General features: G+C 35.2%; 1 protein-coding gene across 3 annotated transcripts; it reads left to right on the top strand.

Annotated features, from left to right (window-relative positions):
* Positions 1-3,845: 3,845 nt before the first annotated feature.
* LOC140867650 (uncharacterized) lies at positions 3,846-15,586 on the top strand. Of its 3 annotated transcripts, none has more exons than XM_073272703.1 (9): positions 3,846-3,977; positions 5,577-5,939; positions 6,027-8,575; positions 8,652-8,803; positions 8,878-10,764; positions 10,948-10,996; positions 11,085-11,329; positions 11,477-11,584; positions 14,886-15,586. In XM_073272703.1, exons 2-9 carry the CDS (start codon positions 5,750-5,752, stop codon positions 15,094-15,096), a joined length of 5,391 nt encoding a protein of 1,796 aa, XP_073128804.1. In that variant the 5' UTR covers positions 3,846-3,977; positions 5,577-5,749; the 3' UTR covers positions 15,097-15,586. The 3 variants fall into 3 exon arrangements, with proteins under 3 accessions (XP_073128804.1, XP_073128805.1, XP_073128806.1); XM_073272704.1 differs by having other exon boundaries at positions 3,852-3,977; positions 5,550-5,939; XM_073272705.1 differs by having other exon boundaries at positions 3,853-3,977; positions 5,625-5,939.
* The last annotated feature ends 634 nt before the right edge of the window (positions 15,587-16,220 follow it).

The following is a 16,220-nucleotide window of genomic DNA, read 5'->3' as shown; positions in this document are numbered from 1 at the left end:
ATTAATTTTGTTAATATAAAAAGTAAAAAAATTAATTTCTTTTGTTAAAGTAAAATTATAATTAAAATTGAAACGAAATGCCGAAATACCAAATACATTTTTCTAGGTGCCAGATAAAAAAGTTTAAAAATTGTGCAATAAACCTGTACATCGAAATTTTTTGCCACAATAATTTATAATAAAAGTAATTTTGTTATTGTAAAAAGTAAAAAAAATTCTTTGAAAATTTAATTTTGAGTAACACTCCTGCGAAACGATTTCATATGTGAGACGGGTCAAACCTACCCATATTTATAATAATAAGTAATACTTTTAGTATAAAATGTAATATTTTTAATGGATAACTCATATAAGAGATTCGTAGGAGTTTTTGTCTATAATTTTTATGTGTAGAGTGAGAGATTTGTATCACATAATTTTTTTGTAAGATGATTTTACAATGGAACGACTAACGGGTGAGTTTTTTGTGAGACGATCTTACAAATCTTTATCATTGAGATTGATCAACTATGCCCGTCAATAAAGTAATACTTTTAGCAAAAAATAACACTTTTATTTATCATCAAATATAAATATGTCTCATAAAATTGACCACAAAACCGTCTCGCAAAAACATTTGTGCAAAAGTTTTTGTGTGAATTTATATGTCATCGTAGCTTATCTATCGAATTATATAGTTTATAGATAGTTCACAGTCAGGACTTTGTTCCTCCAGCCCCTGTTTGATTACCAGTGATGGATGTTGCTACTGATAAGGGAAAGAAGGTGAAAATTTTGTCGGCTTCCTATACCTCTGCGAGTCATCCTCCTTACTTATATGTTCGCACGCGCTCTCATAAGCGCTATACTTCTTTGATTCAGCAGCGCAGACAACGTGCTTCTTTTGGACGTCCTCTTTGAGTTGATGTTTGATGTAGGTTATGTTTGGTGGACGTTTACTGTAGGCACTTCCTTGCCCAATGTTGATGATGTTTTATTTTGGACCTCTGTTTGTCGTTTATGTTTTTGTTGCTTTGATGTTTTGATGTATATATTTTTTGTTTTTGGGGAGGTCTTGGTCTAGTCCTCATCCCCCTTTGGTGTTTGTTCTTTACTTTTGTTTATATACAGATAGAGGTCTGCCTAACCCCCATTACCCGCGATGTTTTTTATTAAAAAAAAAATTATTTTGTACTTTTGTTCGTGTACACAAGTTAGTTTTTTTTCTCTTTTTATTTAGTGATAATTTAATTTATTATTCGACTTATTTTTGTTTCTCATTTCTTTCATATATTTTAAAATTTTAAAATTATATTATATTAAACAATTCTATGTCCAAAATTATTTGATCATGAATAATTTATGGGAAAAAAATAAATCTCTAATATCATTTTCTATTATTTACCAAAAACCCTGTTATGAAAAATTTTAAAATGTTTTGTCTCTGACAATATTTTTTTCATCCATGTTGTCGCAAAACTAGTGTATCCAAAGTTAGCGTGTAAAGCTCTGGTACAGAATGGTAAATTTCGTGTCAACTCTAGTGTACTTGGAGGCTCGTCTGTTGCCACATGGTTATGATCATATATTGATCTGCCTTATGTGGCGAAACATGATGTATATATTACCCATGCTAACATCGATTTTTTCGCATAGAATTCCATCCGACTAACTTAGAAAGAAAATCTACTATTTATCTTGTAGTTCATTCACCGTTTTTCGATTGTATTTCTTAATGCATTGTTGGTTTCTCGGTGATTTTAGGTCCATCCATTTGGTTGAAGAATGACGATGTAGCTTGGGCTCCTCGATGCTATTCTTGCGGGCATTTTGTGTATAATTGTGAGTTATATTGTTCTTTAACTTTGCCATCAAATCACATTTTATTTTTTGCAATATTGTACTGTGTTTTTTCTCAATATCATGCTATGTTGATTTTGATCTCCATTTAATTCAAGAAAACACAAATACATGAATTATTGTAAGAAATTCGAGGAAATTGGAAATGAATTAGAACATAGAAAGATATTGAATTCTATGACGATACAATTTTATTTTTGTTTTTTTAGAAAATATGAGAAATTGGAAATGAATAACATAGAAGATATTGAATTTTATATGAACCATACAATTATTTTTTGTTTTTTTAGAACAAAATTAAGATATAGTATTTTCAATCGACGTACATATTTGTTATTTCATTAGGCTTTGGAACGAATGACGACACAAAATTTTATATGAAAAATATTGTTTTTGGATTTATATGTGATAATGTTTTAGCGAAACACTTTGATTATTTGTTTTCTTACCATATTTGAGATTTTTATTGTGAGTAAATTAAAGTGTAAAATATAAAGTGAGAATCAATATAGTATGATTCTAGAAATGTGACGATGATATGATAAATAATTGATTGATTAAATAATTTCAAACGCAATTCAGTATGTATGTATACATATAAGTATATCACTTAAAAGTATACATCATAGCTTATCTACCAAATCATATAGTTTTTTTTACTAATTAAATACCAAATTATATAGTTCATACATAGTTCACGTGTCAAATTAATCTCTAATGATGTTTGTATACCGAGTTAGTTTTTTCCTTATTTTATATTTAGTGTTATCATATATTATTCGACTTATTTTCGTTTCTCACTTTTTTGAAGTCTAGTTTCTTATTTTTCATGTTGTCATATACTTTCATATATAAATATATATACACTATATTATAATATTTGAGACCCTTATAAAAACTGTTTTTGGTATGATGTGAGAACACCAAAATTTCTTTCCCCTTTTTGCCCTTTGATTCTCCCATTTTCTCTTCATTCAATTAGAAATCTAACTGCCCACTCACATGCATTTTCGGATCACAAAATTTTAATATCATACATTATATTCCACATGCGTTGCGTGTGCTCCGTAACCAGTTTATATTATATATATAACATATACATATATATATATATATATTATATTATACAATTTTATGGCCAAGTTTATTTGATAATTAACTTCTCTCCAATGACGTCATATTCTATTATTTACCAAAAGTCCAATCAACCGGCCATGAAAAATCTAATAATGTTTCATCATTGTAAGAAAATTTCATTATATATTTTCGTAAAACAAGATTATTCAAATCAGCGCGTTGAGTGATAATTAAGAACAGTAAATCTGAATCTTTGACGTTAAATCTAGTGTACTCGAAAGCTCATGTGACGAATTATTCGCATAAAATCCAATAGCTCATTCACAATATTATGAATAATCTTGAAGCGAAACAAGTTGATTATTTATTTTCGTGCCATACTTAGGTAGCGTTTGAGAAAGCTTATAGGAAGTAGCTTTTCTTTAACAAAATTTCAAAAGTTTGTGAAAAAAAAGTGATAAGTACTTTTTAAAAGCTCTCCAAAACACTACTTTAATATTTTTATTAAGAGAAAAATATCTTCATTACCATGTTTATCATTAAATGGGACTAATTATTATTATTAATATATAAAATATTGTTAAAATGGATCTATGATTCATGAAATGTGATGATACAATGAATAATTAAATTGTTAAATAATTTCAATTAAAATTATAATTAAGAAAACTGGAATTTATTTTTCGAAAAATATAAAATTTACTGTTGTAGGAAACAACCAATCAATGAGTAACAATGATTTAAAAAAATAAAAATAAAAACCATTTTATTTCAACCCGACGTGGCTGATTATCATTGGATGGGTTACCCGTTTCCCGTGGAGTCCTCTCCAATCAAGCGCAGCCCTCGCTTCGGGGATCCCCAGCCTCAGCTTCCGCCCGAACCTAGCCTTGTCTCGCACTGTTCGTTGAAAATTTCGCTTCACTTTATCTCTCACATTACCACAGCGCTTTCAAGTTTCATCTCTCTTTCTTTCCGATTCAAAACCCTAGATTCTACCAAATCGAAGATCGCCATTGGGGTTCCAATTTTTCTCCACTCATGCTCATCCAGATTTTCACGTGAGTTCCGGTTTTATTTCAATCTCGAACCCTATTTTTTTGTTTTGTTGATATATTAAGGTAAACGAGTGTTTGGTGGGTGGGGGTGGCTCAGTATCGTGTATAGTGGCATGGATTTATCCTGAATATGGATATTTTTCCGTGTCGTTAACTATGACCCACCTTGTTGTGTTTCCAGCTCGTTTTGTAATTGATTTGGTTCAATTGTCGCGTGAGTCTGCAATTGATGATTTGCCTGCCATTTTTTTGTCGAGTTCCTTTTTTCTTGTTTTTAATACCATGTTCTGTATTTTGCAAATGATCAAGCTTTAGAATTGGGCAATCTGGGGTGCATAATTATTATTTTGCTAGTGTTATTTGGAATGTCATGTTTGTTTGCTGGTTAATGAAGGTCCATTTCCAGTTGTGGAATCATGACGACTCGAAAGCTAGCTCCGTTTACAGTTAATCCTAATCTCTTTTGTTTCTGTTCGAGGTTTTACTGTGCTTCCGAATCAATCTTTGCGTAAGAGCAGTAACTTCAGAAAGTTTGGCTCTTTTATGTTGGCCATGTAAAATTGGTTCCATCACCATAGTTCATTTGACATTCTTTGATCGAAATATCACAATTAAAATGTTATAGTCATGGACAAGTCCTTTTGGTTTTCGGGAAAGGGAAACTATTCAGTAGATGACTGGATAGCTATTTTTTTTTGGTTTAGTGTATGTATGAGAACAATCTTTTCTTTAAAAGGTTGATTGAATTTGTAAGATGCTTGCAGAAAGCATGAAAATTACTTATCAGGGTGATAATTTCGATGATTTATTGCTCGGATGTGTTTCATTATGACCTACATGTCTCAATGTTTTCCCTTTGCTAGCCATAGTTCTATTTTCTGTCTTGGTGTTCATTTTCTCATTTTTTCCTTTTGAATTTGAATTTTTCCCAGCCAAAAGTTTCTGTACTACTCAGATACTCTTTATATTTGTAGAAGAATGTCAGTGACTCAGTAGTATGACAACTATTAGAATAACCATTTAACGCTGCTGTTTCTGGAGCTTCGTTCTCACTGCAATGTAATGGTTGCCAATAAGTCAGTAATAAATTGCCCATTATGTCCTTGTACCCATTGGTATTATTTAGTTGGAACTTTGAAGTCCAAGTGTTTTAGAGCACATAGCCAGTTGTTAGTGCCTGTGATTTATTTGGTAATGTTTGTCATTTGCTTTCTCTCTTTGCATTTGGCTATTTGCTGAAGTGTATATTTTGCCATTTCCTCTTGATAACATGCCTTGTTAGTGCCTCAGTGGCAGCCTTTTTACTCTCTATTACTTGTTCCCAAAACCACAAAGGTCCAAATCACCTAATGCATGCCCGCTTTTAATTTGATTATTATTATTATTATTATTATTATTATTATTATTATTATTATTATTATTCTGTCCTTGATGATGTGGAGAGCTGATGTTTTGCCAACTATTATTGTCACCACTCAGTTAAATTTTCAATATTCATCATCCATCACCATATAATTTTGTTCTTATAGAATGCATTTAGTTTCTAAAGTGGTATTTTGTTATTTTTGTAATTAGTGAACTCTTGACTGCTCATATCATTAGGTTATATGAAGGTGTAGAAGTTGGCAAGGGTTGACCATTAGTTTTCAGGAGAATTTGGTGTGGCCAGTCTTCCCTTTTCCCAGCTATAAAATGGTGGCCAGTATCCGATTCTAATCTATCACTATACGCATACCGACATACAATTTCTGAACAATTTTGTGCAACAACCATCTATGCCTGGCAACGAATTCGGAGATAGGGTTCACAATTTTTTTGCGCAAGACAACACATTTCAGGGGCAGCCTGAATCTCAAGTGGTTGAAGGGAACTGGCCAGTTTTGAGCAACAATTTTTGGGTTGGTAGCCAGAGACAAGCTGATGCACTACATTCGAACAACAAAACTTATAATTTACCAGATCCAGGTATTACTAGGCTGCTTGAACATCGGTTTTTTCAACATTGATTTCCTCAATCGCCAGTTAAATAATTTCTCTGTATCTCATGAACAGACAATGATAGAGGGCAAGGCAGCTACCCTTTCCATGTGACACAGGGCTTGAACTTTGCTCAATCAAATGTGAGGGCTGATTTTAGTAAAAATCAGTCCCTTAATGAACAACCAAATTTGAATGGCTACATGTTTGGAAATCAGTTTCACCTCTCAAGGCAGAATGAAGCAAACTTTTTGGCAGTGGATACAGATTCTGAACCGCATGCAATAACCTCAAGAGGATTTTTTGTTCATGAACTACAGCAAGGGGGTGGAATGGAAAATGGGGCAAAAACTTCACTTAGATCACAAACATCTGTGCCTTCTGTAAGTTTGGATTTATTTGGTGGTCAGCAGCAGATGAGCCATCATCAATCAAGCATGTTACAACCTGTGCAGCACCAGCATCCTGGGATCAATGAAATGCAGCAACAGCAGCTCATGATCAGGAAAATGCAAGATATACAAAGGCAGCAACAATTCCAGCCGCTTGAGATCAGGCAACAGAATCATATTAATCAGGTTCCGGCCTTTACTAAACAAGCATCTGGCAGCCACTCCACCCCGATTGACGGTAATCCAGTTTCTGATTTACAGCAGTATCCCTGGACAACTGAAGTCGGTGCAAACTGGATGAACCGTGGTTCTCCATCCATGCAAGGGACTCAAGCTGGACTAGTTTTCCCTCCGAACCTTGGCCAGACTCAGCATTTAGTGGATTTGATGCCTCAACCTGTTGATCAATCCCTTTATGGGATTCCTGTTTCTGGTTCAAGGGGTTTGAATGTAAACCAATATTCTCACAAGGTGACTGATAGATCTCCAATGCTGCAAATGTCAACCTCTAGCAATACTCTTCAGGGTAATCATAAATTATTTGCCGATCAGGTTGGTGTAAACGATGAAGATTCCATTGTGAGACAGAAATTTCAGAATGAGAATATGATCGAAAATGCTCCTAGTCAATCTCTATATACTGGACCAAGAAATATGAGCAGTCTGCAGCAAGTGAATTCCATCCAAAGAACTGCTCCTCAGGACTTGCTGGGGAGGCAGGAGCTAACGATTCGACCTGAGACCCCAAGTGAAAAATCTAGGAGGCCAGCTGTTACATCCAGCAATGATGTTGGCCTAGATCCAGCTGAAGAAAAGATTTTGTTTGGTTCAGATGATAGCATATGGGCTGCCTTTGGTAATGCTGCTAACGTGTCTGGAGAATCTGCTAATTTGTTTGACAACGGTGAATCTTTGAATGGTTTTCCTTCTATTCAGAGTGGCAGCTGGAGTGCTCTTATGCAGTCAGCTGTTGCAGAAACTTCTAGCAATGATATAGTTCCCCAGGAGGAGTGGAGTGGTCTGATTTTCCACAATGTTAGTGGTTCTTCAATTCAGTCCTCTTCAGTTCACAACAACAGTGTTAAACAACATTCACCTTTGGTTGATGATAAAACGCAAATGCCTTCGGCACCTAGTCCTGGATCTATCCCCCCTTCTGGTGATAAGAATGTAAATAATGTTACAGGATTGAATCTCCTTGGACACAGGTTTCTGAATGAGCCTGGTCAAAGACTGCCAAATGAGGTGTCTGAAAGATTTGTTTCGTTGGAAGAAGGTAATAAATGGTCTAATTATATACCACCACAAAAATCAGTCGCTGAAGATAGTCAAATCTATAGAGATGCCTCTCAAAATTCTCCCGAAGCTGGGATGAGCACTATGAAAATCTCCTCGCCTTGGGCGCATCAACAAAGTGGTTCTCAACAACAATCAAATGGTAGGAATACTATGGTAGCTACACCAACTGGTGGAGATAATAGAGGGTTAAATGTTCATCAGCCTGAGAAATTGTCTCAGAATTCAAAAAGCAATCAATCGAGGGCGCTACAAGGAGAAACTGTCGGAGGTTCTTTATGGAAGTCAAACTCTGTTTCGAGATCTGCTACTGAGTTGGGTCCTGGTAAACCAACAATTGGAACTCCCGGAACAAATAAAGTTATGTTGAGTTTAAATGATGCTACTCCAGTTGCTAACTCTTACAGCATGGGGGTAGCTGATGAAACCAATCCATTTTTTCACAACAGTAATAAAATTAATCAGTGGAAGAACAGCAATTCTTCTACAATTTACCAAGGGAGTAAAGATTTGGGTAGAGTGCCGCACCAGGCTATTGATCATAATCAGGGTTTGGACTCTTTGAATAGCTGTGAAAAGGAGGAAGTTACAAGACGTGAGATGGAAAATTATGACTTGAAGGAAAATTCTAATGATAGCCATCGCTCCAATTTGTCTGGGCACACATCTGGTGGCTTCAGAGAAACTGGGTCAGGTGCGAGTGATTCAAAATCTTTGCCCTCTGCGAATCAAAAGTTAACCAATCAGTTATCTAGGAGAATTTCTGTTCCTCGTAAATTTCAGTATCATCCTATGGGAAATTCGGACGAGGATGCAGAACCTTCCTATCACCTGAAGCAACCAACCAATTTACAGGCCATGTCACAACCAACTTCCTATCTTGACCAGTCCAATTTTTTGGTTCAGTATCCTAGAAATTCTAAAGTAAATGAAAAGGTGATTTTATAAATTTTAACAATTTGTGTAATTCACATTCTGAAAAGTAAAAGTCTCATCTTTTGTTTATTTACAGGGACAGGGGCAATCCCCCGAGCTTCAAAAACACAGCAAAGTGATGAATGAAGAACCACCCCATGTTGGTTTACATGGTTATGCACCAACTATATCTGTTTCCTACAGTCGACCCTTTGATTCATTCACCTCAAACACTGTCTCTTCCTCAGGGTACTTCATTTTTTCATTTTTTTCATGCTAATTATACATATGGAATATTTTTTGACATTATCTATTCAATCTAGCCAAAACATGCTGGAGCTTCTTCCCAAGGTCGATCAATCTAGGGGTCATGGTGACATGATGCACTTAAGTTCTGAGGGTAAGGTATCCACTCAGTTACCTGAAGCGGAAAAACTTGATGGTACTGCTGCTTTCTTTCAGCAAAATCAATCTTCTGTTTATCAAGGCTTTGGGTTGCAACTTGGACCTCCATCCCTTCAGCAGCGAGGACAGACTCCCGACCACTCAGCTTCATCCCAAAAAGCTCAAAGCATGGTCAATTCAATGCCTATTAGTCATGCTACATCAGAAATGGGAGAGAAAGGTCAATGGATGGTCCCTACATCTACAATTCAATCAATGAATTTTCCTAATGGTGAATTCAAAGCTGAATTTAAAAATAACAGACCTGCTGTACCTCAACGACATGCTGGGAGTGATGAGAGACATCGAAACTTTCAAGAAGCATTTAGCTCGGGTTCTCCGCATGTGAGTCAACTTCAAAATCAGCAAGCAATGAGGTCAAGTGGAAAAATAATGAGGAATCAGCATGTAGACTCATCTTTCAGCAATGATGTTTCAAACAATATGCAAAGAGGATCCATGGAGACAGTTTTGCCCGATACTCTTGGAGATATTCAAAAAGCTAATGTGATGTCGTCGCGGGCTATGACTCAACAGGCTGGCCCTAATGATGCACGAGGTTCAACTTCAACCGCATCACCCAGGGATCCGTTGCATGCTCCTCAGCATTTTAGTATGCATGGTATGTCTCATCAGGGAAGTCCCCTCAATGCATTACATAATTTAGCAACCAATGTCTACACCAATCAACATTCTATGGGTACACAGTACCAGAAAGCATCGTCACCATTCTCGGACTTGACCCAACCAAATACTGGGGAATCAAGTTCTGCTCCCCTGACTCAAGGCAGTATGAATGTTTGCAGAGGGGATGATCTTTCTTCTGACTTAAGATCAATTTATGTGAATTCTTCTGGTGGTGTTGATGTGGAAGAGCAAAGGTTGAAGGAAAGTGCTGGACAATCACTGTCATCCATCAGAATTGACACATCCAACAAGAATCATTCTGATGATTCCCCCATTGATTTGTCTTCAACACAGAAAAATATTGAAGCCTTTGGTCGATCCCTGAAACCTAATTCCTTCTCCCATCAAAATCATGCATCACCAAACCAAATGAAGGCCTTGAAGGATGCAGGGGCTGATCCTAGCTGTAGGGTCTCTAAGAGAATGAAAGGACCTGATGATCGCTTAGATGTTGATCGAGTAGCTTCGACAGCTGGACAGCAAAATGATAACGGTCTTGTACTAGGAGATTCTTTGGGTTCAAGAACCGGAGTTCCTTCTGATGATTTGAGGATGCCAAGTTTCCTTTTGGCAGCCGATGCCTTGCAGATAAACTCTTCACAGCATGGAAACGTAGCCTCACAGGATATTTTGTCGCGTGGTGCAAATGTGTCTCATAGCAACTCTTCTACTGATTATACAACCTTTGTTAGAGCTGAGTATCCTGAGGTTAGCCCGCAGATGGCGCCATCCTGGTTCAATCAGTACGGTACTTTTAAAAATGGGCAAATGTTGCACGGTTATAATGCACATAAATTGCTCCCCTCAAAGTCAGGAGAACTTGGAAAGTCTGCAAGTGTTTTGGATACCCTTGCTTCAGAGGAGAAAGGTGCCGATGCCCCCACAGATGCATGTCAAGTTAATACAACTACCTCTACATTTGTAAACACACCTTTGCCGTCTGATCACTTATCTAAGATGAATGCCACTGCTCAAAATCTCGTCATATCGAGACCTAAGAAGCGTAAGACTGCTACTTCTGAGCTTCAACCCTGGCACAAAGAAATAGCAGATGGTTCACAAAATCTTTCGACACTCAGGTGGTGAAGCAGTTTTTGTCTCATTTGTCTATTATGTATACCAAGTTGTGTTTACGATGTTAGTAAAGCATCAGGACTTATTTTATGGATTTTAGTACCATTTTAGCAGCCTTTTTAAAATTCTTCAGGTGTGTGTTGCTCTATAATTTAATATGTTAATCTGAATGAATTTGCTGCATGCAGTGTCGCAGAAACAGTGTGGAGTCAAGTGGCAAATCGGCTAAAAGAAAAGGTGTGTTTGGTTGTTCTTACTCTTTCTTCATTAGGGACTTCATTCTCCTGTGGTTCTCTGCATTTCTCATTTCATTGGCTGATGGCAGGTTGATGATGATGCTGAATTGATCGAAGATGGACCACCGTTTCTTAGATCTAAAAGAAGGCTTATCTTGACAACACAGCTCATGCAGCAGTTATTTTACCCTCCACCAGCAGCTATCCTGTATGCTGATGCTAGTTTTAAATGTGAGAGTGTGGCTTATGCTGTCTCCAGAACTGTGCTGGGAAATGTCTGCAGCACAGTTTTTCGCTCAAGTGGTTTGGAGTTACCCCATGACGGCATGGAACTGTAAGAACTTAATTGAATATTCCTCTAGCATTGTTGAATCAGTTTGAAGCCTTGATTGTTCAAATTTGTCAGGTTTTAGGATATTTTTGATGAATTGATTCTCCTTTCTGAATGACTAGCTCTTATCTCATCTGTAAACTTTGTTAGAATTTCCGCTAAGGGTAAATCGCCAGAGAGAAATGTTGATCAGTGTTCTGGAAAAGTTATGGGAGGTTTGATGGGAAGATTAGGGAAGCTGGAAAACGATTTCTTGAGGTAAATCTTTGCACTTATTTCTTGATTTGTCTGTTTGTTTTTTCCTATACGAGTACTTTTACTTTATCTAAATGCTGCCAATGCTTTGTGTGATCAAGTCTAGTACGTTTTGAGTTACTGATTTCAAATATACGTTTTTCTGGCTGAAAACCAACTTAATTATATTTTGCTTTGGCAGATTGGTTTAGATGAACCATTCTGGTTTCTTTTTCTCCTGACATATAACTTTGTTTTTTTTGTTTTCTTTTGTAAATATTGCTTGTCGTGATGTATAACAACAGCAAGGAATTTGAAGTACTTAAATTCTATATATAAAATAATATATTTAAGCTATATATTTATTCAAAGCTATTGCACATCGTGTGCAGAAGCAGCTAAGACTAAAAATTGCATCTGTGCTTTCATATGGAGATCCTTTTGAAGCCAAATTCCGAATTCTATCATGCATAATTCTATAATGCATAAGTGTATGACCAGTATCTGAAGACATGGGACAATCTAAACGATCGATATGCAACAATGCTGACTTGAAAGTATATTATTCTAATTTGGGGGTTATAATATTTTGTTTTGTTGTGACCTAATTGGATTTCCTACTTATGTCCAGATTTTACATTGAATTGTTACCTTGTATATTTAAGTGCAGAACAAATAAATATCCATCCGCTTTTCACATCGTATCTAATCTAAGTCCCAAGACTCTGAACATAAGAGGATCAAACCCTATTTCTATAATGGCCCCATTAACATTGAATCGCTTTTCCAGCTGTATGCCAGCCACCAACTAAGTTTTGAAGAACACACATAAATACATAGTCATTTTATCTAGTTTTTTTTAATAAAAAAAATTAAAGAAAGCGCCTGTTTTAAAAAAGACTATTCGTTTTTTTAGAGCACCTTTGAATAATTTTGTGATGTTTTGAGTGTTTCTAGTGCTTAAAAGTAGAAATCATTGGAATGTATGGTCTCATTTTATGTTTTGAAGAAATGCTTTGAGGAAATAATTTTTTGAGATGAATTTTTGAGATAAAAGGACATGTTTGAAATTATTTTGTGGGAAATTTTTTTATTGGGCGTCAAATCATATACAATTGGTAAATTTTATGAAAAAAATGATAATTGAATTGATATTTGTGTGGGTGATGATTTGGAAAATATGTTATTAGATTAAAATGTAATATCATAAGATAACAAGTTTTCGAAGCGTTGAGACTTGAGAAGCTGAATTAAATGTAACGATCATGTTGGAGCATAAACTGATGAAAATTTATTTTGAGGAATAATAAAATATCAAATGATAGTATTTGATTTTATTCTGGGGAAAGAAAGATGGGGTTTTTAGAAGAAAATCAGAGTCCAAACCAAGCATATGGAGCTTGGGAAAGCAAAAAATTAGTTCGTTTGATGAGTCTACTTAACTTCCCAAGATTGCTTCTTAGCTATTGTATTAAAATATGAAATTGCATTAATTGTTTAGACAAAAGACTTTTAAATAAAATGAATTTTGAAGGTAGTACCCTCATATTCAAATTCACTAGCTAAAGTTTAAAAAAGTTTGATAAAAGCAACACGAAGAAACTTTTGCCTCTTGACAGAACATCGAAGATGGAATGTACGTATTTATGTGAATGACAAGTCCCATAGAAAAGAATGTTGGCAGTTTATGGAAAGTTCTCGATTGAGAAATAAACTGTGTTATTAAGTTCAAAAGCAATCGAACCATTCTAGCTCCTATTTCGCGAATATATGTCTCTCTCTTGCCTTTTTTACTTTCAATACATGGTATCATATCGACTAGCCACATGGAGCGCCTGTTTTTATTGAAAGAGTGACTTCCTGATCATGACAAATGTGAGTGCTGAATATATTTGGATCCTTATTAGTGAAGAAGTTTATAAAAACAGCCACATTATATTGGTGTTTCGTGGGAAGTTTGTAAGATTAACATCTTTGATGGAGTAATTGTTTCCATGCTGCCAAGACTATCATTAGCATTTTTTAAGCTCGAAGATGTAAATCTTGTTGAAGGAGTGAGTTTTGGAAAAATTATATATCTAATTTGAAGTGTGCACTGTTTCGATTTGGTAACCTCTGATTGTTCAATATCATAATATTCTTCTGAGAAGTGCATAATTTAATTGGAACTGTGTTTGCAGTGTTTTTTTTCATAACATAATAGCTCTACTGCATAGGTGGCGTGGTACTCGCGGCTGTCACAAACTGACAGTTGAGAGAGGCCAAGAGCCAATAGGATGCAATCAGTCTAGGGGATGATCCTTTTTTCTGATAAAAACTTGTCCCTATTTAGTCTCGGATAATGGGAATCTAATATTGTCTGAAATAATCTTACACGGATTTGTTTTGGAGATGATAAATGAGTCAAGCTTTGCTAGTGTAAATAATGATTTTGAAGAATGATTTGCCATAATTAAAGTATTTCACTTAAATGAGCCTTATGCTGGAGTGTCAGACCTGATTGAGCAGGGGTTGTCCATTTTCATGTCCGACCGAGCTCAAGCACGGAGCATTACATTGAGTTCTCAGCGGATCTCAGAACACATTAAAATTACCAAACTTAGCTAAAAAATTTAGAAACTTTTTCGATAATGCTTGACATGGTCATGTTTGTTCACTCATATCGCATATGCGATATCTAGTTCATTTGATTTGTTCCTTTCATATCACCAAACTTTCACATGCTTATTATATTGCTATTCAGTGAGAAAGTGGATTCAGGTTATTGTCAGCATCCATGGAGACCAGATATTTATGTGAATGTGATGTCCTTTACTGACTCTGTGACCCTTATTCTCTAGTAATACTCTTTGTTGTGGAAGCAGTAGATAGAAGACTATCTGGATGACTGGCATGGATAAAAGTTTGCATGTTTCTGCTTAAGCGTGAGTGTTTTGTAGAAAACGAAAACGAAATTCGAGGGTAGGCTTGACAAATTGTTCGACAAAACCAACTTGGTTTTCCAGTTTTATAAAAAATATATGGAAATCTATCTTCTTTCCTGGCCTTCCCTTGAAAATTATGTATCTTGATTATTTCCATTGCCATAAAGAATTCTTTTTGTTTGCTGAATTCAGCTCGATTTCATTTTAGTTTTCTAAACATTTCCAAAAACTTTCCGAGGTTTGTTTACATTATTAGATTTGATCTGTCTGGTGTTGTATCCTGTCTGATATTAGTACTTTCCTTGTTTTAACCTTTCCAAGTGCTTTTTTCCTTTTCTTCAACTTTATCTCTTGTTTTTCCCCTTTTGCAACTTTCACAGTGTTTGATTTCAATGTTTCAGACTGGAGAAAAGTTCATCAATATTCGAGGTGAGAATGGAATGCCAGGAGTTGGAGAAATTTTCTGTCATCAATAGGCTAGCTAAATTTCATGGTCGAGGTCAAACCGATATATCTGATACAGCTCCTCACAAACCTTTGCCACAAAGATATGTAGCCGCTATCCCCATGCCTAGAAGCCTACCAGACGGGGTACAATGTCTATCGTTATAGAAATTGGTTGATTTATTTGATCATGTTTTCGTGGCCCACCGTTGAAATCACAGTATGTTGGCAACATGTTCCCTGAGATGGAGGCTGTTTAATCCCGTTTGGTATAGGCCGTCGATGTGTCCTCCTTGAAAATTACAAGGTTAAATTTTATGTATATTGAACTGCACTAAATTTGGGTACCCTGTCATTTTTTGCCAAAAAGGGGATAATGAAAATGTATTCCGGCATTATTGTTTCAAACATGGGAATACACAAAAGCTTGTCTCACAATCTGCGACTTCAGTTGGTGTTTCTGGGGTAAGGATACGCTTTGGGTTCATTTTCTATGGCACCAATGATGCAAATAAATTAAGCCAAATATCGTCAGATATCAGTATATTCGAGTTCAAACTTGAACTGATGCGGCTCGATTTGATTTTTATAAACTATTTGTGCATTAATATCTGATGGTGAATATAGATAAATACTATTTCGAGTTTATTCCAATAATTTGAAGCCTAACAGCAGGCACGGGATGATCTCAAATGTTCCTTTTGAGCATTTTAAAATTTTAGTTTGCAATTCAGAAATTTAATTTTTACACTTCTATTCAAATGTAGAGTTATTGGCTTATTGTTGCCTTTTGTGAAATATTTTAAGAAGTTTATTTAATAATTATATGATTCTACATTCAAATTTGTCTTTTTTGTCGTGATTTAAAACAATTTTAGTCCTTTTTTGTCATGACGTTAATGTTACATTGATGCAACACTGATATGAAGCTGGCGTGTATAATGTTTGTCATGTCAGCATTTTCGATGAAAAAACTTAAATTGTCAAAAATCGAAACATACATGATTAAAATAGAAATCTGAAAACAAAAAAAAAAAATCAAAATCACAAAGTGACATAATTATCGAATCAAAATTACAATTTTATCTATATGTAAATATATGATATCTTTATTATATTATAATTATCTTACTATATTATTATAGTAGAGAGCCTTTAATTAACTAACTTTAAATTAATTGGTAAAACTTGAGATGAAATTACGATTATATTTTAATTTAATTCCAAACAAAACCAAAAATATTAGACAAATTAGTCATTTTATATTATCTCCTATTTCTTTTGCAATTAGA

The sequence above is a fragment of the Henckelia pumila genome, chromosome 4, assembly GCF_033568475.1.
Source record: "Henckelia pumila isolate YLH828 chromosome 4, ASM3356847v2, whole genome shotgun sequence".
Lineage (NCBI taxonomy): Eukaryota > Viridiplantae > Streptophyta > Magnoliopsida > Lamiales > Gesneriaceae > Henckelia > Henckelia pumila.
This window is presented reverse-complemented; position numbering and strand designations above follow the sequence as displayed.